This window comes from Carettochelys insculpta, chromosome 2, assembly GCF_033958435.1.
Source record: "Carettochelys insculpta isolate YL-2023 chromosome 2, ASM3395843v1, whole genome shotgun sequence".
NCBI lineage: Eukaryota > Metazoa > Chordata > Testudines > Carettochelyidae > Carettochelys > Carettochelys insculpta.
The window spans coordinates 161,754,384-161,779,009 of record NC_134138.1 but is presented as its reverse complement, the minus strand read 5'-3'; the positions used below and the strand labels follow the sequence as shown (position 1 = coordinate 161,779,009).

The 24,626-nt window shown below is 43.1% G+C and overlaps 1 protein-coding gene across 5 annotated transcripts in view; it reads left to right on the top strand.

Annotated features, from left to right (window-relative positions):
- The window catches only part of BRD9 (bromodomain containing 9), a 51,740-nt gene that overhangs the window by 7,370 nt on the left and 19,744 nt on the right, over window positions 1-24,626 (top strand). The window contains exons 3-10 of one of the 5 annotated variants that reach the window (XM_074987937.1): window positions 1,976-2,108; window positions 9,417-9,477; window positions 10,373-10,517; window positions 13,708-13,818; window positions 14,594-14,706; window positions 18,667-18,799; window positions 21,859-21,934; window positions 23,994-24,089. In XM_074987937.1, coding sequence (XP_074844038.1) covers window positions 1,976-2,108; window positions 9,417-9,477; window positions 10,373-10,517; window positions 13,708-13,818; window positions 14,594-14,706; window positions 18,667-18,799; window positions 21,859-21,934; window positions 23,994-24,089 — 868 coding nt within the window. Of the gene's footprint in view, window positions 1-1,975; window positions 2,109-9,416; window positions 9,478-10,372; window positions 10,518-13,707; window positions 13,819-14,530; window positions 14,707-18,666; window positions 18,800-21,858; window positions 21,935-23,993; window positions 24,090-24,626 lie in introns of all 5 variants that reach the window. The other 4 variants (XM_074987935.1, XM_074987934.1, XM_074987939.1 and 1 more) reach the window with 4 other exon arrangements.

The window sequence follows — 24,626 nt, the reverse complement described above, 5'->3', positions numbered from 1 at the left end:
TGTGGTGGCAGGGGGTGAGGCAGCTTCTGCCGTAGTTTCTCTAGCATGGTGCCTCCGGCTTCAGCTGGGAGCCGTGCAACTCCTTTAGCCCTGGTGCCTGGTTTGCTATGGGATTCTTTAATTAGCAACAGGATTTAAAAGCAGGCTGCAGGAGTTTTGCTCTGCTTTGGATCATGGGCAAAAAATCATTAAAAGTCACTGCAGTGACTCATGAAACTTCGCGTACCTTCCAGGTTGCCAAAGGAGACAGCCTCCTCAGAATAAGAAAAAGGAATAAGGAAAGCATGCTCGTGCTGTCTGGGTACAAGGCTGGAAAATATGCAAGAGTGCTCTGTGTTGCCATGATGCCAGGTTACTTAGTGGTGGCTTTCTGTGGAAAGGTGTCTTACCATGGCAGCAGGAATAAGTCAGGTCTCCCCAAAAATCTCATGAGGAGAATCCGAAAGTGCCTAAGACCTTCAGTGAGTTGTCCAAACAGGATCAGTGCTCCATCCCCAGAAATATCAACAAGTTGTTCTAGGGGAGATGGGCATAAATCCACCCCACCATGCTTGTACCATACTATTATCAGTATAAAAGAAGCATACTCACCAGAAGTGCCCTCTCCAGCATCACGGTTTGCCTCCAAAACCTCCTAGGATGAGGGGACCAGCTCCAGTGTTTAAAAAAAAAAAAAAACTCCAGGTTTGCAAGATCAGCTTCTGCAGTGGACTGCACTCTGCTGTCACCCTCCTCTTCCTCATCCACCACCTCAGACCCCATGCCATCCTCCTTGCTGCTGTTGCCAGAGGTCTTCTGAGCACCATTTATTGAGGAGTCCAGGCATTTTGGGGGGCGGAAAGTGGTTGGGTATGTCCCTTGAATAAGATGCAGCTGGTCATAAAAGCAGCATGCTTTGGAAGATGACCCAGACCGACCACTGGCTTCTTTGGTCTTTTGGTACACTTGCCTGAGCTCCTTAATTTTAATGCAGCAGTGCTGAGCATTCCTGGTATACCCTTTGTGAAGCTTCCCTGTGTTATTTTGGTATAAATGTCCACATTTCTTTTGCTCGTTTTGAGCTGCATCAGGACAGATTCATTACCCCACACAGTGACGAGTCCTGGGGATCTTTTGCAAACCTGTGAAGTCACGGCTGCTAGGTTTGCTGATGAGGTATACTCCTGAGGTATGCTCACTGTGCTGGCCGGAAAGGAAAGGAAATGAATTCAAAATTCCTGGGCTGATGACCTCTGCTTCCTATCACCTACTTCCTGCTCACCTAAAGAGCAGCAGAAGTGAAGCAATGACCAGAAGGGCTACATTGGGGGCATTGTGGAATACTTTTGGAGGCTACTAAAATCAATTTTTAATAACGCTGCCATCTGCACTAGCAAAAGGTTGATTTGAAAAATTGATTTTGGTGTTACTCCTCATGAAATCAGGTTTACAAAAGTTGACCTTTAGAGCCCCTTAAATTCAACCATATGAGCCCTGTTGTGAAGGCTGTTGCTTTACAAAATTGACCTAAGTGCCTTAAATTTGAATTGATCCCCTAGCGTAGACAAGGCCTTAGTTACTATGAATGAGGTGTGTCACAGCTAACAAGTTAAGACTTACAGAACTTTACAGTTAACTGTATTCTTTTATTGTGCAATTATTCTATACATTTTAATGCCATTTTTGCAATAGAAGCTTAGCAACTAGCAACCAAAAAGTAGCTAAATAGATGTAGAAATGGAAATTTATGTCCAAATAGGTAGTGTAAGCAATAGCAATCAATTTTAAGAAATCATGTGTAAGGTCACACTTTAAACCATAATTGTCCATTTTACAGTTTTTCAGCAGGCGTCTATATATATGTCTTGAATTTCTGATGTCATTTGGATACTTAGTATTATTTTGCAGAAAAGCCTTTTGTATGAGAGTATTTTATCTAAACCTGAGGTGCCATTTGTGAATATCTTCTAACTGTCTCTTAAACTTGCTATATTAGGAAGAAAAGAAGAGAAAGAGGGAGAAAGAGCAGTGTGACACTGAGGGAGAAATGGATGACTTTGATCCTGGGAAAAAAGTGGAAGTTGAGCCACCCCCAGATCGCCCAGTCAGAGCTTGTAGAACTCAGCCAGGTAAGTGACTAAGACTACGTGAGAAACACGGAAAATTTAAATTTCCTAGGATGTTCCTTAACATTTTTCATAACTGAGTGTTAAAATAGCACTTCTGATAATATATCAAGGTTTTAAGCTTTCAAACGTGGAGATTTCTGCGGAAGTGCCTGAATTTCAGCAGACTTTTCCAGGCTGGAAAGATACTGTGTGAAAAGCAGTTATTCCTCTGCACACCTTTGGGGCTTGATGAATACATTCCCCGATGCCGGTTTGAACATTTATTTTTATTGTTTGCAAGTTCACATCTGAGTTCATTTGCCTGTTTGAAGTATAAATAAGGATATTGAAATGTCATTTCTGTACTGCTGTTTGCAGTATGCACACTAGAGTATGGTGAAATCCAGCCACATGTAATTATTTTGATTGAGCATATAAAGGGCACCTGTGTGTTCTTCCAGTTTCATGATATATTAAAATGTAACTTATAATAAAATGCAAGACGCAAAAGAGCAGCAGAGCCCACACCAAAGAAGTGGTTGAGCAAAAACAAAACAAATAAATAAGTAACAAAATCCCTGTCCTTTAGGCCTCCCCAAGTTTCTCTTTCACCTCTATACCATGTCCTCCCCTCAGTGTCCTGTGCAAAAGTTGTTCTTTGCAGTATGCCTCAAGTGTGTGAACATTCACATTACTTTGAACCAATACAGGACAAGGTGGATTGATCTAAATCAATAAATTTTAAATCATTGATCTAAATCATAATTTAAATCCCCAGGAAAATAAATCATTGATTTAAATCAAGTTTCCCAATGGTACTTCTTCACATATTTCTTAAAATATAGTGCAAATCTGATTCCTGTAACGTGCTAATTTACAATTCAGTGCAGCATTTTTCAACATCTAAGAGGGTATACTTGGTGTAATTTAAGATAACTTGATTTTTATTGGTTTAGAAAAAGAGTACATAAGACTCATTACTTACAGCAAGCTGCAGATGCAGCAGCAGTGTGTCAGGACTGGTAAGAATTAAATCACACACCAACACAAAAGCATTTGTATTTGAATCATTAAACTAAATCTTAAGTGTTACATACATGTTTCACATTTGCAGTTCTATCAGTCTTCTGAGTTGCTGGCTGCTGGCTGTCCTGAAAACTTTTTCTTAATTTTCTAGTTTTATTAATTCTAACAAATACATCCTCACAACACTAAATGTACGGAGTCCTTAAGACTTCAATAACTAACTCTCATCTTCCCCACCCACTCTCACTGTCATTTTGATTCATAGACAAAAACAGAAATAGGAGTTTTCCTGCTTTTTCAACTCCCAGTATCTTAGTTCTGAGTGAATCATATCAAAAGACAAAACTATTCTCTCTGCCTGCAGAGGAAGTGACTGCTGTAAAAAGTTGGCTTAGCAACTGGAGGAACTTTGTTTCCAGGTGCCTGGCTAATGATTCCCACCAGTTCAAGGAGTGACTTTGTTCAAAACTTCATCAGCAAACATAAACTAATTAAATGGTTTCACTCAACCGTGAAAGTTATTGTGACTGGCATAGCTGGGGAGTGATTTTGAGGTGCCCATGCCATGGCAGCAGCAGCACCTTCGGAAGTTAGGCATTTACATTTATATCTGGGGTTGAGAACGTTTGCAAGAAAATGAGGCAGCATTAGCGTTTGATCCATATACTTGTTTATTGCCTGCAGTTCAACTTTCTAGTGATGTATTTATTTAACCAGTGTCTATGGAAGGTGCCATCCAGATTTCAACCACATGAGCAACACAGCAGCAAATTCTAAGTTCATTTAAGGCGTGGCTATAGATGTTAGCTTTCCGTATACTGAGCATATAATCTGCATATCCTCTTTAATCCTATGTTAGGTACTTTGGGTGAGATGCATCCGTTTATTTAATTGTGTTTCTTCATAAAGTTTTATTAGAATAGGTCAATAAACTGTTCAAAACAACCACAGAATTCCACTGAAGATTTTGAGAGAGAATTGGTTTGGATCCTCCTGCTCTCTTCAGTGAAAACTAAATGATTGTGGAAGCATTCTGTGACTTCAACATTTGTTTTCATTCCCAAAAGATGACATACTTAAGTCTGCGGTTTAAAGATGCTGTAAATGGGCACTACAGCCATATGCTATTAAAGAGAATGCTTCTGTTTCTTAGTTCTAAGCATCTTCTTATCTTTGCCACACTTGAATCATGGTCTATGACAAAACTACACATGTAACAATTGAATTTTTGTTCACAATTTGTGAGTTTTCACTGCCATTTCTTTTACATATTCTGAGTGGTCATTTCCAAATGTATTTGTTCCTGAAAGATATGGAACCCCCTATTTTGCTATCACAAAGGCACACCTTACTGGGTCATTGTGTACATTCCTCCACCTATCCAAGGCTTAAACTGGTAAATTTCCCTTTTGTATTTTCTTGCATACTGTTCAAGTTCCTTCTCATACACCATGTCTATCAACCTTCCACCAATGTCTGTTCTACCAGGTGGAGTGTAGCCTAGTTATAAGGATTCAACCATGTTAAAGAAGATATTTATTGTTAACAAAGTGAAAAGGAGAATGTGCAGCATAAATGGGCTGAGCAGTCCTTGCATCCATGGTGTCTTGCTGGTATTGCATAGGCCTTACTACAAACCCATCCATGGTCGTGAAAGAAATCTTTCGCTTGCTGTTGATACTTGGTTACCTGAAATATGTTTAGTTGCAGCACTGCTGCTAAAATTAACAACCGGTTATTTTGAAGTTGTTGCAGATACACAGTGTAAGTCTCTGGCACTTATATGGGACCCTGAAACAAAATTCAGAAGTGACTTTGCGTCATTCTTCTCAGTCCTACTCACTCTCTCATTCAGTTAATCATTTACATTTTTTTCCAGCAAGCATGCAAACCCAATTCCAAATTACCAAGAAAGCCAAGACTTTGCTTAGCGTGCTCTTAATTTTGACATAAACCCCTTTGAACTCCCTGGCATTCTGTTTTTTGAGGAAGCAAGTATAGAATAGGGTTGCCTTTGGAAAGTGAATTATGCTGAAGTAAAAGCGGGACTAGACTCATAGCATCATTATTATGGTCTGTTGCCATGATGTTCCAAAATAAATGATCTGTATTATGTAATATAAAAGAAGGAAATGTGCCCCCCCCCCTTCCTGGTGACAACTGGTAACTCTAAATTTCTTTTCTTACTGCAGCTGTTTATACAGGATACTTGAGTGACACATTCTAAACCTGGTTAACTAAGTAAACAAGCCATCCGGGTTAGCTAAATTAAACCTTTTTTTCTAGTAATATCCAAAATAACAAACAGATTGGGAATTTACTTGTTAAATCACACTTATACTAAAAGGCATAGAATAAATCTTCAAGGAACGAAACATTGCAAAGAGACTTATTTAAATTAGTAAGCAGTTAATCCACATTGTTCTTCAGACGTATTCACAGCATTTTCTCCCAGTAGCAGTTTTCCTTACGATGTTTCATGCAACTAGGTCCTGCATCATCTTCTTGCATTGCTTACACTTGATGTATTTTCCTGTTTTACCCAGCGAACACATTTCTTCAAAATATTCCTAGATAGGGTCTCTCTTATGCCCAGAAGCCATGACAGTTTTTCCATGGCAAAAGTGTGAGGGAATATAGGAAGCTGTATGTGCTGAATAATGTTTTCCCTTTTTCTTTCTAATCCACTCCACTGTTCCTTTCTGTGCGCACTCCGTCCTTTCCTATAGATTGTCTTAAAGACAGAGACAATGTCTCAGCTAACTTTTCTGCCTTGATTGGCTGAGGTCCACATCAGCACAGAACAAAAACAGTTTTTTCTAGTCCATGTCTGTCTTTGCACATGATACTTTAGTCTGCTGAGAAACAGAAATTGAAAGCCTAGCACTTTCAAGAAGCAAGAGCTGCTAGTTGGGCTGGACATACTAGAACCATTAATTCCATTTTATGAGATTATAAACCTAGGCTCATCATGTTTGTGATAGCATTTAATTGACTGTTTATTTCTAAATGAGAAACTTAGCATGACATTGATTGGGGGAAAAAATCCAACTTAAATAAAAAAACTGATTTTTTTAAAATCATTGATTTTTTTTTTTTTTTTTTGTCCACCCTGATAAACATAAATGTTAGGAAAACTAAATGCAAAACATTTTGTAAGTGGAATACTAAGGTTGCACAAATACGGTCAGAAAATACAGAAATCAGCAGTATTTACACAGTGAGGTTTCACATATGAAATCATTTTCTTGTTAAACAGATCCCTGAATATATTACTCTTTGTTCTAAACGCTTCCCATAAAATATACGTTAGCTACGTCTATACCACAGTGCACTTTCAAAAGCCACCCTTCAAAAACTTGCCTTTTGAAAGTGCACATCCACACACGAAAGAGATTGAGGGGCCCCTGGGCAAGGGGAACCTTGGGTGGCTGGGGGCCCAGGAAGAGACACTGAGGAGGGTACTGGGCACGCCCCATTCCACCCTCACAAGAGCACATGCCCTCCATCCCATGCAGATCTTGCGTGCCGTCAGCACAATGGTGCTGCTGGGGTTGTCCTTCTGGGGAATGTGGATGCAGCAGTCGAGGGAGTCTCAGTGCTTGGCTTCCTGAATTGCTTTGGTGCCCATCCCACACACAGACACCTCCACCCCTCACCTCCCCGCCCCCCCGTGAGCCTGGGCCACAAGGGTGGTGCAAAAATAAAACTTTTAATGAAAACTATTAACTGTGTGGCTTGTAGGAACATCAAAACAAAACTACCTACCGGGGGAGCAGGGGCAAACTTAGTGCAATGGGGAGCTGGATGGGGGAGGCAGCACAACCTGGGGTGATACTTGATGGGGTGGGGAACTTTAACCTGGGGCAAAGAGGGGACCTCAACCCGGGGAGTGGGGGGTGCTGCTGTTCTGGGGCAGGGTGGAGAGGGATGGAGCTGCAGGGTTGGACAGGAAGACACTCAATCCTGTGTTACAGCAGGAGGGTCGTGCTGTCCCCCGTGGGCACCAGCCCCTGTCCAGCAGCAGGCAGCCTTGGGGTATTGCACATATTGCAGGGGTCTCTGCCCATGTGAGGTGGTCCCTGGCCACAGTCCGCCCCACTCCCCCCCACCTGGTGTGGGTCGCGGTGCTGGCCAGGGGGACAGCTGCTGGATGTTGCTGATGGCCATTGTGGCGTGCTGGGAGCCATGACCACCTGGGCTATGTCCAGCTCGGGTCCACTGAGCATGTGGCTGGCCTGCTGGCAGCTGTGGTGCCACTGCCCCCTGGGCTGGGGTGTGTGCTCTGCCGGACACTTACTGGAGGGTCCCTCGCCAAGGCCCGGCAATGCCTGGCTGCCTGTAAGCCGGCTCGATGACCAGGTGGGAGATTGATCACTAGGTTCCCCTCATTGCTGGAGACCTCAGTGGTGGCTTCTGGCTCCAGGTGCAAGGGGTGGTCCTTGTCCCCAGACTCCTCCTTGTCCCCGGCGTACAGCTCATCTGCTGCGGTGTCCAGGAGGAATGGTGGGGGTGAGCTGTCCTGGGCCCCAGGAGGCAGTGGGGCCCTATGTAGTAGGGGTGGGTCATGGGCCTTGCCCTGAGCAGCTGACAGAGGCCTGGGCATAACCCTACTGCAGCTCCTTACTCCTCACTTGATTGGGGTTGTGGGCAGGGTGTCCTTGGGCAGCCAGCCCTTTGGATAGGCAGGCGAACACAGCCACATTCTGCTGTTTGACCCCCATCTCCTTAAGCACCTTCTCCTCTTTCCAGAGCCTGAGCAGGTCCCTCAGCTCAGGTTCCGTCCATGAGGGTGCTCTTTTATTCGGGGGCTGATTAGTCCTCCATGGCTCCAGCCAGCTGGCACGCAGAGATGCCTTCGAGCCCTGAGGTCCTTCAAGCCCTGTGAAGCTCTGAGGGGCGACCTGGGACTCCTGGGGTGGGTGGCTGCTGGCCATCCATGTCAGTTGTTGTTCTGAGGCAGCTCAGAGGGCATGCTGCAAGTGCCCGTACTATGGCTGCTCATAGCATGATCTCAACTTCCTATCATGGGGTTTCTGGGTCTGCATGGCTTGAAACGCGATCCAACGCAGCTACCGTAGAGCCCTGCCAGGGCGTCTCTGCGCGCCAGCTGGCCGGAGCCGTGGAGGACTGTTCTTCCAAAAGAACAGCCCTGCAGAGTGTCTGTGCACGTTTCCTTCGGAAAGACTTTTCCGAACGGGAGTGCTCTTCTTATTACGGGATCGGCGGAGCACTTTTGAAAAGGACTGGCTTTCGAAAGGGCGAGGTGTGTGTGGAGACGCACCACATGCTCTTTCAAAAGAAGGCCTGATTTTCCAAACATACTTGCAAGTGTAGATGTGGCCGTTGTGTGTCTTGGATGATTATACAGTAAACCCGCGATTTAACAGATTAATGGGGGGGAATGGGTGTCCGTTAATGCTGAAAGTCCATTATATCCGGATATAATGTATGATGGTGTGCTGACCTTCCCAGCCCATCACTCACTACTGTCCTCTGCCCCATCTCTTTTCTTTCCCCCTCCTGCCCCATTCTTCCCATGCCATCTCCACCTCCCTCTCCCAATTACTGGGAGCTGAATGCCAGCCTGGCTCCTTCCTCCTCCTGCAGCTCTCAGCGCTGCGGCTCCTCCAGCCTCCAGCTCTGAGACACCTGCACAAAGGTGGAGCATGGCTGCCCCCCAGCCTGCCAGCGGGCTGCAGCCTCTGATGGCATGGCTGCTGCTCAGCGCCATTGCAAGCAGCAGCTGAGCGCCAACAAGCTCCATGCGCACAGGGCGGGGGAGGGGGTGGCTCCTGCACCCTGCCACAGCCCCCCTCTGACTCCTTTGGCCACGGTGGCCCCTCCAGCCATTCTGGCAGCTCTTCCAGCCCTGGTGGTGGCTCTGGTGAGTCTCCAGCATTTAATTTTTTTTTTTTGGGGGGGGGGGTGAGGGACAGGAGACAGGGTCCGTTATTTCCGAAATCCGTTATATTGGGGTCCATTAAATCAAGGGTTTACTGTATTGTTGTAGGCACTATAGTATACGTATTATTTTAATTCTGTGCTGCATGAACGTTTTTTATTTAATGTAATTAAATAACTCTGACATATAAGGGAATAAATGTTTCTTGCTCATAATGAATAGATTTGTTATGTGCTTTTGCCCCCCTTGGAAATTAAAAGGCTTATTGGCTTTTGGAGTGAGTTTGGGCTGCAGCTACAAATTAAAAACTCATTTAGGTATAAAACATGAACTTAGTTCTAACATAAATACTCTCATTTGATTGAACTTTATAAATACTTTTCACTCTTCAATTGCAGCTGAAAGTGAGAGCACGCCCATCCAACAGTTATTAGAGCATTTCCTTCGTCAGCTGCAAAGGTAGGTGTGTTATACACACAGCTGTCTAGATGGTAATTGATGCTTATTAACATACAGCTTTGGAACCTTTAATTTGGTCTTCATTTTAGGAGTAACAATTTCAAACAGGTTTACAAGTTGGTTTTCCACCATTACTACCCAGTGAGATAAACTGTTCAAGATAATTGCATTGAGAAAAGTAGGAATTAGAAGTTTGTGCTTTCATTTATAACTTGATTTTTGCTCTAGGGTTCTTTCTGTATGTTAGTTACTTATAGGGATCAAAAACAACAAACTTTATTCCACAAAAATAGTATAATCTCTGGTAAAATCTTGTAATTTGTTCTCAGTCTTTCTGATTCAAATGCAAATTCATAATTGATTAGCTGATAGCTCACTGATTGGAGGAGGTTTTTATTTTTCATTTTATTTTTTTAAGATATCAGCAAGCAGTGTAGTGCAAGTCTTGAAAAATCAATACTAAGATGTATTTTTTCTCCTTTGGTCATAAAACCATGCATACAAGCTGAGGCTATCAGTCCTCAAACTGGTTAATCAAGAGCAACACTCTAAGCTGTTTTAATAGAAGAAAAATCCCAATAAAAATTAAGAGTTAATTCTTCAAGGTGCTGAGTGACCACAATTTCCATTGATCTTTCATTGTTTAAGGGAAACTAATGCAAGTGTCAATGCCGAATGCATACCTGTAAGTCAGTAAACCAGCAATTTCAAGCACTGTCTTATAAATATATTCTCAGACTAAATATTTTAAATCAAGTAAAAATTCTGTCCCATATCAACAGAGGGATGCAGACACACTTTTTTAGGACAACTGGCACATGAAATAATGTGTTATAAGGAACAGTGATAATTTTGTTTTCTAACATAATAAAACATATTTTTATTCCATTTTTAGGAAAGATCCTCACGGGTTTTTTGCTTTTCCAGTCACGGATGCCATTGCTCCTGGATATTCTATGATAATAAAACATCCCATGGATTTTGGCACTATGAAGGACAAAATAGCAGCAAATGAATACAAATCAGTTACCGAATTCAAGGTGAATTGATAAAGATTTGGTTACTTCAAAACATTTTCAATAAAAATCTTCAATTTGAGTCAGAGTTTTAGGTGAAATTAGTTCATGCCAGTGAGTCTTTGATGAGCAATTCACTCATAAATAACTCATCAACATGCTACATCCTGTTAGTGGGATTATGTTCAGAATAGATCTGTCTGATTATACTCTGTAAATATCAGTGCAATTGCTTGCTCCACTGTTGATGGATCAAAACTAGGTGTTCGTAATGATTCTTTTTAGATCTGTGAGCTGCCTTGAATATTGTTGTTCATAAGGTGGTATAGATATACATCTTTAGAACGTCACAGAAATTGGTGGTGTTGCTTTTGGTTGGTTTTGTTCCTTTCTTTAAGTGGCCCAACAGTGTGATATTGGGCAAACAATTACTTGTCTTTCACAAAGGTGCTCTCTTTCAGGGTTGCTCAAGTATTCTCTCTTGTTGAGTGGAAATATGAGGCCATTAAGAGATTGGAAAGAAAGGTTTGGTTTGCAGAGTCTTCAGTGTACTAATACTGAAGTTTTATTTCTGTCTTTTACAACTCCATGGCTGTTGCCACACTTGGCCAAAACTTCGAAATGGCCATTTCGAAGATTACTAATGAGGCGCTGAATTGAATATTCAGCGCCTCATTAGCATTAGGACACTTCTGGCCGCGGCACTTCGAAAGCGCGCAGCTTGGCGCAGCTACACGGGGGTCTTTCTCGAAAGGACCCGCACCTTTCGAAATTCCCTTAGTCCGATCAGTGATCGGGATAAGGGGATTTCAGAAGGTGCGGGGTCCTTTTGAAAAGGACCCCTGTGTAGCCGCGCCGAGCCGTGCGCTTTTGAAAGCGGTGCTTTCAAAGCGCCGCAGCCAGAAGTGTCCTAATGCTAATGAGGTGCTGAATATTCAATTCAGCGCCTCATTAGTAATCTTCGAAATGGCGATTAGCATGGCTGTTTTGAAGATTTGTGCCCGTGTAGAGACACCCCATGGGTTCACTGAAGCAAGCTATTCAGCATCTGAACAGAAAGGTGTGGGTTAGAGTTGGGAGGCTGACTTTCAACACAGGCCAAACAGTGTTAGTGGTTGTAAGCAGGGGGAAGCAACCCCAGAAATTATGACTATTATATTATCACCCCATTAACAGAGTGGTTGGGTCATTTGTTTCCAAAGTCTTCACCTGGGTTTCTTTTTGGCGCTCCAGTTTCTACTGGATACCATGGAATAGAGGTTGGAGGCTTTCACCATTGTGGCTCATACTTTGTCATTTGAAAGTTAGCTTTGTGCGGTACATTCTATATTGCTTATGGGTATAGTCCCACATGGAAATTGTAGCTGGTGCAAAAGGTGATGGTTCCCCTATTAAATGTACAGAAAGCACCTTACAACAGTAGTCTGTTGTAAGCCCTACCTGGTTTTTGAGTTTGAGATGGAGGTTGTGCTGTTGATTTTTACTCATAAAACCATAAATGTTTATTCTAGTTCTGTTTACAGGAGTGAACTCTGTTAGGGTTTTCTGAGGTGCTTGACCTGCATAAATAGTTCTGTGTAAGAGAAAAGTCATTCAGAAACACACACGTCATCTAAGGAAAGAGAATGGGTAAGGGGAGCCTGCTATAGCTTTGTTGCCAAGGAGTGGAGCTTATTCCAAAGCTAGTAGCTTAGGAAAAGACTTTTGTCCTCTTTCCCACATAGCTCTTCAGAAGCAATCATGTCACGTACATCCCAAATCTCTTACTTCATTTGCTGTTTCACTTATGCATTCATGTTCACAGTCCTCCATATCTGTCCCTCAAGTTCTTTCTCCAGTTGATGTGGCAAGAGGCAAGTGACTTAACTACACATAGTCAGAGCCATTGTGTGCCCCTCTGCTTCTTTAACATTGCATTGATGGCTTCTGCCCTGGGTATTGGAGCAGTATGTTCATGAAAAATGACGAAGACAATATGATTTCCATGGTAGCTACCTGATATTTGTGCAGAAAATAATTCAGATCTAATGGTTTGAACAGCCACCTTGTAAATATATAAAGCATTAGTGGCAATTCCTTTCAGGAACCAGCACACTCAAGCTAGTGCTGATCTAAACACGCACTGACCAAATTTAAAGAAGGGAGAGGGACATCGGTATTTGTTTGATTCTTGCTCCGCAGACATCTGAAACATTCACATCCATTTCTAGTGTACAGAAATAGTAAATAATTCATAGATCTTATGTAAAACTGCTAATACTTTCTATTGGACAATAATGAATAATGTTCTTTTTAATGTACATGGAAAGGAATCATGCATTTGAAAGGCCTTCCCAGTTTAGACCAGACTATAGCTCTGTTACTGATGCCTGTAGAGGGCTACGGCTGCACATGCTGCTTCTTCCAGAAGTGGCATGGTAATGAGCCTTCAGGAAGATGCTAATGAGGCACGGATGTAAATTTCCCATGCCTCATTAGCATATGGGCACATTGTTCGGAGTCCAGAAGACGCTCTTCTGGACTCCAAAATACACATGTGGACGCACGACCCACAAGATCATCCAGAAGAAAACCCTCCTGCTGGAAGTTCCCTCTTCCTCAAAATTTTGAAAGATACTACGGAAGTGGATGGAATAGTAACATCATAGATGTCATGCAATTAAACCAGATTGAGAGAAGTCGTATTTATACAGGCTGCTTTAAAATTCTTTGTCCTGTGCTTTTGTTCATTGTTTTCATTTAATTTGGAATAAACGATTGGGAGTGGGGGAGAATGTCTCTTAAAGATTCAGTTACCCAAAAACCCAAAGGAGTGAGAGAGCGTACATATCTGTGTCTACTCTCTTCCCTACTTCCACCCACTCAGGGAATCCTCCTGCAAAATCAATGAAAACTAGACTTTATAGTCCAGCTACTTCTGAGTTTAACAAACGAACAAGGAAAGAATTGTATGTTCATTAAATAAATAAAGCTTAACCTTTCAGGACTTTGCTGAACATCGTAAGGAAGCAAAAAATGCAGCTCTTTGCAAGTCACTTTTGGGCTTTTGACTCATTCACTTACCATCTGTGAACACCTCATGGTGTTCTCACAATGTCTTCGCGTTAAATGCTTTTTAAGGTGGTTGTCTCCACAGGATCTATCTGGCGCTTTTTTGTTCAGTTACTGAAGAAGCTATGAAGTTTTGGCAACTTCTGTGTTCTGTATTTTTCAGGCAGATTTTAAACTGATGTGTGATAATGCAATGACGTACAACAGACCAGATACTGTGTACTACAAGCTAGCCAAGAAGATACTCCACACAGGCTTTAAGATGATGAGCAAAGTAAGAGATCTATTAAAAACAAAAAGCAGAAAAGGTTTATAGAAAGGACTATAATCAGTCACAGTGATAAACATTATTTCATCCATCTGTCATTAATTGTAGCAGTGCCCACCCATGCTGCTACATTTAAGAGTTTGTCGGCATTTCCATTGTAAATCTACTTTCTTTTAGGTCCTGATTATATACTATTGAAATCAGCATGAGCTTTGCCACCAACTTTAATTGAAGCATAAACAGATCTAAATGTATATAACCCAACTACAAAATTTGTTTCAGGCACTTGGTCACTCTCCAGAAACAAATTTAATTTACTATGTTGGTTTTAAAGAAGCAGAACTCTTTTACAGATTTTATGACTGTAAAAAGATAGAATTTGAGGGACTTTTCCCAGGTCTGCTACTCTAAAATAGACATTAATGTGGAGTAGTATTTATAGATTACCTTGTACACGTGTTGCAGTTCAATTATGGTAAGTCTGTATGTAAAATAGGCAGCTGTATGTGCATGTGCAGCTCTTATTTGTTTCTTGATGCTCAGGCTTCAGGAATTCTGGTGCCATGCTACCATGACCAAATTATGTTGCATCGCCATTGGAAATTAGACAGTACAAGCAAAATAGGGCCATGGCCATTCCCATCCCATCCCATTATCATAGCATCTTGGCTATGAGGGAAAGGTAAAGTCCCTGCCGCTCTGTCCTTTCTGATTCTAGGAACGGCTGTTAGCTTTGAAGCGCAGCATGTCGTTTATGCAGGACATGGATTTTTCTCAGCAGGCAGCTCTTTTGGGTGATGAAGACACAGCTGTTGAGGAGCCTGTTCCTGAAGTCGTTCCTGTACAAGTAGAGACTGCCAAGAAATCCAAAAAGCCAAGTAAAGAAGTTATTAGGTAAAGGTCTTAATGGAAATGCATATTGCTTTGTAGCAGCTTTTGTACTCTTAGTCAATGCAGCAGCACAGACTTGGGTAAGGAGCTGGGAGCAACTTACAGTAGTGTTGTGTTTTATCCTTTAAGTAATACAGTGTTAATGTGAAATTTGATCATGCCATAGTTTCACAGCTTGGTGATTCCAAATCCATAACAAACCACGTTGCTTCTAAGTACGAATGTAGCTCCCTGTTTAAACTAACTTGGCTTGATTACTGATGAATAGATGCATATTTTCTTCTCCTCTTTTAGCTGCTTTAAAATTGAGATCTGAATTATTTTGATAGCATCTTAAAGACGCTTTCACCTCTGAGGCTATCTCTAGATTGCAGGGTTTTATCGGCAGAAGTTCGTGTCGGAAGATATCTTGTGATAACACTTCTGTCGACAGAGCGTATCCAGACAGCAAGGCACATCAAAAGAGTGGTCCGCTCTGTCGACAAAATGTGGCCAAACAGCCCGGCTGCGCACTCAAAAAAACTGCCATCCGAAACCACCTCAGCCAGGGTTGATGGTCAGCCATTCCTTCTGGGAGCTGATGACGGAGCCGTGCTTATCTGGGCACTTAAAGGGACTGCTCTGGACAGCCGTTCCCTGACTCTGCTGCGGGCTCGCCTACCCCGGATAGTGACAGCAGAGTCCATGGGTGCCATGCCATTGGAGCTGCCCCAGGGATTGAGATGGGTCCACATGGACTTGCTGTTGCTGGGGCTGAGCTTTTTGGAAGCCATCTCCTTGTTCCTCACTGAGAGAGAACCTGAGAGCACCTTTGGCTGCAGAACTTCCACACCCACGTGCACGCACACACATGGCGTACAGGCAGTGCTGGAGGCCACACCAGTTGGGACTGGTTGGTCATGGAGCAGTGGGATGACTGTCAGTGGCTCCAAAACTTCCGCACATGGAAGGCCACCTTCTTGGAGCTCTGTGCCTGGCTCGCCCATGCCCTCTGGACACACAACACCCAGCTGCAGCTTGCCCTTCCTGTGGAGAAGTGGGTCGCAATCGCCCTCGAGAAGCTTGCCACCCCGACATCTACCGGTCAGTGGGCAACAAGTTTAGCATGGGGAAGTCTGCTGTTGGGGCCTTCCTCATGGAGGTATTGCACTCTCAGGTAGTGATCTCAGCACAGAGAGGGGCTGTCTCACCGAAGGGGGACCCTCAGGAATCAGGGTTAAGGGTGTGGGTGGGGGTTGGGATGTGGGGGAGCCCCATTCCCAGGGGACCTTGCTGTCCTGCCTTCATACAGGCCTACTGCTGGGAGGGGAGAGGTGGCTTCACAGGGGGTTGCTCTGGGAGAGCTCAGGGGGTGGGAGAGAGGATGGGAAGGGGACAGGGACTACCCACGGGCCCAGGTACTCCCTACCTCAGTCCCTGTTATGTGTGTTCGATTGCCTCCCTCTGCAGGTCATGAGGGACATCAACATGATCCTTCTGCGGTGGGTAATCCGTCTGGGAAACCTTGACGGATCGTGGCCAGATTTGCTGCCTTGGGGCTCTTGAATTACACTGGGGCCATCATTGGGACCCACATCCCGTTCCATGCCCCAAAGCATCTTGAGGCCCAGTACATCAACCTGAAGGGCTACTTCTCCATGGTAGTGCAGGCCCTGGTCAACCAGCACAGACATTTACATCGAGTGGGAGGGCCAGGCACATGATGCCCTTGTGTTCTGGAACTCCACCCTTTGTTGGAGGCAGGCATGTTCGTCCCCTGCTGTGATCTGGCGGTTAGGGATGTGCAGATGCCACTCTGCATTGTGGTGGACCCGGCCTACCCTCTCATGCCATGGCTAATGAAGCCCTATACTAGTCAGTGCTCACCTAAATCACACCACAATGTAGGCCGAGTGTGCCTTCAGGTGCCGGCTCACCCACCTTGATGTTGGGGAGCACAACATCCCCCTAGGCTGTGGGGGCTTGTGCCCTGCACAGCATTGTGCAAAGGTTCCGCCTTCCTCCTGCGATGGGGAGTGGACACCAGCTGTGAGAGGCGTACCTTCAAGCAGCCAGCACATTTGCCATTCTCCAGGTCCATCAGGACGGGCTGTGGATGTAGGAGGCCCTGAGGGAGAGCTTCTCACATGGACCCCAATAACCCTCTCCAGGACCCAAAATGGGGGCCTTGGGCCCACAGCCCTACCCTGCCTCCTCACCCCTCCCTGACCCCCACACAATAATGATGGGCAATATTACTTTTACTGAACAAAAAATTAAAGTGTGCAAAACAAATATTGAGCGATTCTAGACTATTTACAAAGAAGCGACATTGTGCAACCATAACTATTTACAGTGGGGCAGGGGGATTCAGAACTTGGACAGGGGGGCGTGGGACAAGGGATGGGAGTGCTGCAAACCCAAGGGGTTTACCTCCTGTTGTCCAGCAACTTCTTTTGTCCAGCACCAGTCAGGTCCCAAGGGTGCTAGATGAGAGAGGTTCAACCTGTACGAAGTTGTGAGGTTTTATATTTTTCTATAAATGTGTGCTGTCCGCCCTGCCCTACCCCCGCTCCCTGCTAATATCTGCCGTTACCTCATATCTGAATTTGGCCCACTCGACTTAATGGATTCTGTGCTAATAGAACCTGCATACTGAGTGATTGGAAGGATCACAGAATGTAAAATATTGATGCAGGTAGACTGAAAGGAATATTAGTACAGGTTGAACCTCTAGTCCAGCACTGGCACTGTTAGGACCTGACCCGTGCTGTACAAAATAATTTGCCATACCACAAGAGGTCAATATTTTCTAGCACATTACCAACCCTTCCACTGCTTACTGGGCTCTTAGAAGACATTTCTGGGTATATTATAGCTAAGTAACAGCACAGAACACTGAGAGTCAGAACTGGTGGTTGTAAACAAACTTCATGGGACCATGCGAAACTTGGCCACAATCAGAGTAAGTGGTCATCCGGCTTACTAAAGTCATGTTGGATTACGGATGTTGCTGGATGAGAGAGTTCTAGATTAGAGAGGTTCAAACTGTATAAGGAAATCTAAATTATGTAGCACTTTATAAAGCACCTTTGAACTTGCTCACGGTACCTATGATCTCGTAATTCTTAAGCCTCTTAGTCTCAACATTATTCTTTTAAAATTTATGATACAGAGATGGTATATTCAATCAATATCTTCTCATCATTCTCCACAACATTCCCTTCCTACACTTTTTTGCATTTCTGTATGAAATAGTTCAAAGGATATGTCTTTTCCCGTTAGTGTATGGTTTGTGGTTCTTCCATTTATATTTAGCTGCTTGTGTTTTAGTTAAAAGGATTTAGCTGAAAAATAGTATTAAAATTTCAACTTGACATCAGAAACCAGAGTTTGTGATGGATGTTAATATGATTCTGTTACTGGTGTTAGATGTTGCACTTGCTCATACTAATATAGAAATGACTGAAATTGTGAGGGAAGTTCTTTTTTCTCCACTCAATTATTGTTTCATTATGTTGAAGTTACGTAGGATTTTTATCACATGTGAGACTTAAACGTATAGACAAATTGACATTATGAAGATGGTGTTTTAAAATGCGTATTAAGTAAAAGCTGGATTTTCCAGAGTTTGGATAACCAGCACTTTCAGTGAACCAGCCTCTTGTTTCACTGGTGGTTGCCCAGTTAGGACAGTCAGAGCACAGCCAGTGGCCATGGGGCCAGGGCAGCTGGTTAACCAGATGGTGGTGGTGGCAGCAGAGCCCAGGGGTAAGCTATCTGGCCAGCAGTGGCAGCAGCAGAGTCAGGCCTTACTCCAGTATCTGGCACATGTGAATATCTGGCTCCCCCAGTTCCCAAAGGGTGTTGGATAGTACCGCTTTTACTGCACTATTTAGCTGTCAGTCACAAAACTCAGCATGCTATTGTTTTGAAAACAGGTTTGGTTTCATTTTTATTTCAGCAATTTGTACTCTGTTTTAGTTGCATATTTGAACCTGAAGGAAATGCATGCAGTCTGACAGACAGCACAGCTGAAGAACATGTCCTAGCCTTGGTGGAGCATGCAGCCGATGAAGCTCGAGACAGGATCAACAGATATCTACCAAATAGCAAGGTCTACAACATGGTCAAGTCTACCATTTTATATAGTGTTAGGCTTATAAATATTTGTCTTATCACAGGAAGTAGGTTCTGTGGATATTACTTACATTTCTGAAGTGTCACGAAATCTGACAGGTGAAATTTATCTTTTATGGAAGGCCAGCAGAAGGACTGTGTATCACTTAAGTCCCATTTAATTTAATGATGGTTTAAGTGCTTTTGAGTGCTATGTAGGTTTCATGTCAAATCTTGGCAGAATTGCCCTGTCCCATTCCATCTTGCTCCTCCACATTTGGTGGTTGTTGCAAGGGGTTTGCTGAAGAACTGGGATGGTGAGGATGAGGAATATAATTGGTAACTTTACTTTGTTTCCTGCATCTTATCTTCCTGACAAGAGGAATTGAGTTGGGGGCAGTTGATTCAACAATGGGGAAAGAGGGGAGAAGCTGTAATTTCCTACTGGACATGCTGGGAGTTGAGGCTGTTTTGGAAGCCTCCTCCAAATAGACTGGGGGTCGGCAACCTGTAGCTCTGGAGCCGCTTGTGGCTCCTTAAGGACTTCTTTGTGGCTCCCAACACTATAATTGCAAAATTTAAAAAAACAAAACAAAACAAAAAACCCCTCCTGATTATTTTCAATAAATAGTGAATGTCTAAAAGCCCAAAAATGAACGACTCATATCTAAATAGCAAACAACATGTGGTCTCAAATGTTGGAAAACTCCCCCAAGCATCCTCCAGAGAGAGAAGGGAGTGAAAGTCAGGAAGACAGTCATACAAACACACCCACAAAGTCTGAGGAAATAGAATATCTCCAAAGTTTGTGAATGTTCTGCAGTAAATATAGCAAATTACCAATTGTTGTGTGTGCACTGTTCTTAAAATAGGGGTTACAAAAAGTATGGTTTGACATAAGGACAGTCTCATATTCACATGCATTGTGGCTCTTGAGTTAGTGACTTTTTTTGTCTAATTGGAAAAAATGGCTGCTTTTGCTATTTTGGTTGCCAACCCCTGAAATAGACTTTTGAAACAAACAGTCATGTGTGAAACAGCCCATTGGCAAACTCTGAAGTGGGCCAGTTGATGCAGAATATAACTAGCTCATGGAACAGGGGGTGGGCATGTGGAGAACTAAGTTGTTCCTATGTGCAAATTTTGAGGTGCAGGCTTTAATACAGCTAAGCAGCCTAGTACAGAGCCAGTGGCTGCAGCTAATGGTTGCTCACCCTCAAATCCTCTCCTGGTGTAAGTTGCTCCTCTTTTGTGACATGGAGGTATTGTTCTTGTGCATTCCCTCTTCCAAATGTACACCACTCATTTTATTGGGTGTAATGTGGCGTTTAATACATTTTTTACAAATAATTTCCTTCATGGCACTTATGAGAAGTGTCAGGTGCCTTAAGAAGAAAAATCAGGAGCTGGAAAGAGGGAGATTTAATGTGAGATTTAAAGTAGCAGCAGCTGGTAAGTTACAAGTAGAAGAATGAAAGCACTCCCATTCCTCAGATATGGGGAAAAGGCAGTTTATGGGCCTTTTGGCTCAGATCAAGCATAGCAATTTAATTTCTGCTTTACGCTGTTGTCAGTGTCTGGTTATCGGAGGGGTAGGTGTGTTACGTCTGTATCTGTAAAAACAATGAGAAGTCCCATGGCACCTTATAGACTTACAGATTTTTTGGAGCTTAAGCTTGTGTGGGGCAAAGATGCAATTCGTCAGATGCATGTAGTGGAGATTATGGTTGTGTCTCTGCACATCATATTTATCCATCCTCCTCCTGATCTTAGCTTGTCTTTAGATAGCCAGGAGTGTGCACACAAACAGTCATCTTCCTTTCAGGCCCCCTTCCCCCGAAATGCCTGATACAGCACTCATTGAAGTAATTGAAAGTTCGCCGTTTCCTTTAAGTCCTAACTTTAGATAGAGTCAGAAAGATGAAATAGTTCATCTCATTCCTGTGAGTCTGTAGATACTGGGTGAAGCGAGAGGCAAGGGAGCAGGAAGATGTAATGTCCCAGATTCAGGATGAATCAAGTGTTGGAGAGATTTGAAAACAAGCAGTTCATACTGGATTTGAAAATGGATGTAATAGAGGATGGTCACATGTACTGGAACTAAAGCTATGTCTACACTATGGGAAAATTTCGAAATGGCCGTGCTAATGGACAAATCGGAGAATACTAACGAGGTGCTGAAATAAATATTCAGCACCTCATTAGCATGCTGCTAGCTGCGGAACTTTGAAAGTGCCAGGTTTCGCTCCCGCATGGCTCATCTATATGGGCGTCCTTTTCGAAGGACCCTGCAAACGTCGAAATCCCCTTAGTCCTATCAGCTGGGAATAAGGGGATTTCGACGTTTGCAGGGTCCTTTCAAAAAGGACCCTCGTGTAGACAAGCCACACGCGAGCAAAAGGCAGCATTTTTGAAGTGCCGCGGCTGGCAGCATGCTAATGAGGTGCTGAATATTCATTTCAGCACCTCATTAGTATTCTCCGATTTGGTCATTAGCATGGCCATTTCAAAGTTTTCCCTTAGTGTAGATGTAGCGTAAGTGTGGTCTAGCTTTGGCAGCATGGACAAATAGGATAAAATTCTGGCTCCTGTGGTATCATTAGGAGAACTCTAATTGACTTTGTTGGGACCAGGATTTCACTTCTACACATTATGAGGAGGAATTTAGAAAGCTCATGAAGGGGGTGTTAGTTCTCCTGCTGATAGTTAAAAATCTTTTTTAGAAAATGAGACAGGTTCAGAATGAATATGGGGTTTCTTGCCTAGAGAGCAAGGTTTGGTCTGAGTTAAGAATCATAAGGCATCAAAGAAGGGATGAAGAATCATTTGTTCCAAAGTGTTCAATCTTTGAAGCATTCATTAGAAGAAAGTTACCGTACAGCCAGGATCTATATTCCTTTTAATTGAAAAAAAGACTATAAAAGTGCATGATAAGAGAGACCAAGTTCAGCTAAGAATTTTTTTTTCAAAGCCTGTGTAAAAACTGAAATATCAGTGTATTGAGCTACCACAGTGTGTGTAAGAGTCATTCCTTAATCCAAAAACTTCTATTTGCAGATGGGGTATCTGAAAAAAAACGGAGATGGATCTTTATTATTCAGTGTGGTCAATTCATCAGATCCAGAAGCAGAAGGTAAGTGTTTTGTTCTTTTTATAATACAATACAGTAAATATGGTTATAACAAGGTAGTTGGCCCCTCAAATTAAATGGAGCCCAATTTCAGTCCCGTTGCACCCTAGTTTGGTGAAAGGAGACTTTCTAATGACGCAGGTCAAAGGCAGGGGAGAGTTCAGAATCCAGAGTCCAGAAACTGGGAGAAAGCCAGAGTCTGGAAACAGCTGAGAAGAATAGCAGAGCTGGGTTGAAAGCTTCTGGAAGGGGAATCCCAGATGGAAGGAGCTGTGAGAGTTTGCTGGTGAGCAGTGAAGCCAGATTAGGCTGCTGGTGAAAGCAGGTGGCAGGAAGGCCTGGTTGGGGTGGGCGGGAGTCACCTGCCAACTTTCCCTAGACAGAGAGCTGTGGCCAGAGATGGCTGAAGACTCAGAGCAGCAGGGGGAGATGCTTTCTGGCTCTCTGAGCTAGAGAGAGCTGACAGCTGGCGAATGATGGAGGGGTTCATGCACTGATGTCTCTAGACAAAACCTGGGAAGGAAGCAGGATGGCAAAGCTAGAGGGGCTGAAGTGAGGCATGGTGAGAGATGCTGAAATTATACCTGGTTGGTGAGGCATGGTGAAAGAGACACTGGAGTTAGGGGATAGGTATGGCGAGAGATGCTAAATCTTTACTTGGCTTTGATGGACTGCTGGCACTTGAAAGAGTGAATGTACTGTTCAGCTGTGCTGGGAGAGGCTGAATTTTAGGACCTTGTATAGTAAATTAACCCACAAAGGACTATAGTCTGAAAGCGTGTGTGGAATTACTGGGTCGAGGAGGAGGGGGAAATTGAGGCAGGTACAGGGGTCATACCTCAGCCTTACCCAGGAGGATGCCCTGTTGGGACACTGAAAGAGAGAAACTGAGGGGAAAGGATGGCTTGCAGGGCCATTCTGAGGTGCTTTGGAGACAGCCACCCTCTGACATTTCATCATCATCAGCAACCACGTGCCTGTTGATATCTGATGCCTTTCTCACTGTTTCCTTCCATCTTTCCCTGTCCAGTGTAGAGTGGCTTAGTTTCTGTAGACTAGCTCCACACCAGTCTACTATATTGTCTTCCCGTTCTCTGTGGGGCCTGACTCTCATGTTCGAACCATCCATTACGCCGAATACCAGGGTCTTGATTTTTTGTTCATTGTTCATTCTGCAAATATGCCTAAATAGCTAAAACTTAGTCATGTGAGAGAGTTAGAAAATAGGACTTAATCCTGGTCTGCACGTACAAGTTTACTTGGCACAGCTGCGTTGGTTAGTGTGTGATTTAGTTCATCTTTCCTCATTGTAATTGTTACCAAAAATGCTACATTTTTACAGTTGTGTACAGTTGTCTGGAAAGTAATAAAAGCTAACATTGACAATGTTATTTTACATCTTTTCAACATTATAAAGGAGACTGCCATTGTCGGGCCATGCCAGATGTAATTTAATTAGGCTGCAACTTTATCCCTAAGTGCATGGGACTGCTCAGTAGATGACACTTCTGCTGTCTATTTTAATTAAACAATTTTTATGGAACTTGAGCATAAAATCCCCTTAATCACAATTACAATTTGTACATTAACTTGGGATTCTTATTTTTTTCTTTGTAGCCTTGTTCTCTGTAAACATATGGCTGGTTACATGAGTCATTCTACTGGATTTTTTTTAAGCCTAAAAACTTGAAGCATGATGTAATACCTTGCTGCTACAGCTCGTGTTTGATGAGGGAGTGTTAAGATGATACTGTGCACTTAAAAAAAAATAATAAAACAAGCCAAAATTCTGGTTGAGAGATTGAAATTTAGCTATATTGAATTGAATGTGTTTGAAAATTAGAACAAGAACTTGAATTGTGGCTGTACTTCATGCATGTCATTTAATATTGTTTTACTTTTATTAAGTTCTATGGCATCTTCCATCATTGTGAAAAGCATCCAAATACTCATTAAGGTTACTTAATCTTAATTCCATAATCAGGAATATATTAAATTTACACTAAGATATTTTGAAAAGATCATTAAATTTATCATATGTATTTTTTATGCAATTTTGTAGAGGAAGAAACTCACCCAGTGGATCTGAGCTCTTTATCAAGCAAGCTCTTACCTGGCTTCACTACACTGGGCTTTAAAGACGAACGAAGAAACAAAGGTAAATGTGTAGAAAGAAAATAGCTAAATTTGAGTGTATGTGCTTGATTAGACTTTAGAACTGCAGTGTCCAGTATGGTTGCCACTCGCCACATGTGGCAAATACGATACTGCATTGGGGCGAATATGCCGCTTCAGCCATTTGCCACAATGTGGTCATGTGGCTCCTCCTGAGAGCAGCGTACGGGGAATGCTGTTCATCAGCTCTTCACACATGCTCTACCACTTGGTGGGAGAAGCGCGTGGTGGCCTGGCAGTGGTTCTGGCGGCTCTGATGAATCACCAGCATTTAGAATAAAGGGATTGGAGGCGCCTTTCTCTGGCGGGGGTGGGGTGCCTGTGGCGAATATGAAAAGAGGACAACCACAGGTGTGGTGATCTTTGAATTCCTATTGGAGACTGCTGCTATAGAAAGCAAATAATTCAAGATTATCTCTGTCTCCAAATTGTTGGTACATTCAGCTATTTTTAATAATTATAGTATTTGCATTTGCAAGTCAATGCAATGTTAATTTTCAAAACAAAAATGAAAACAGTA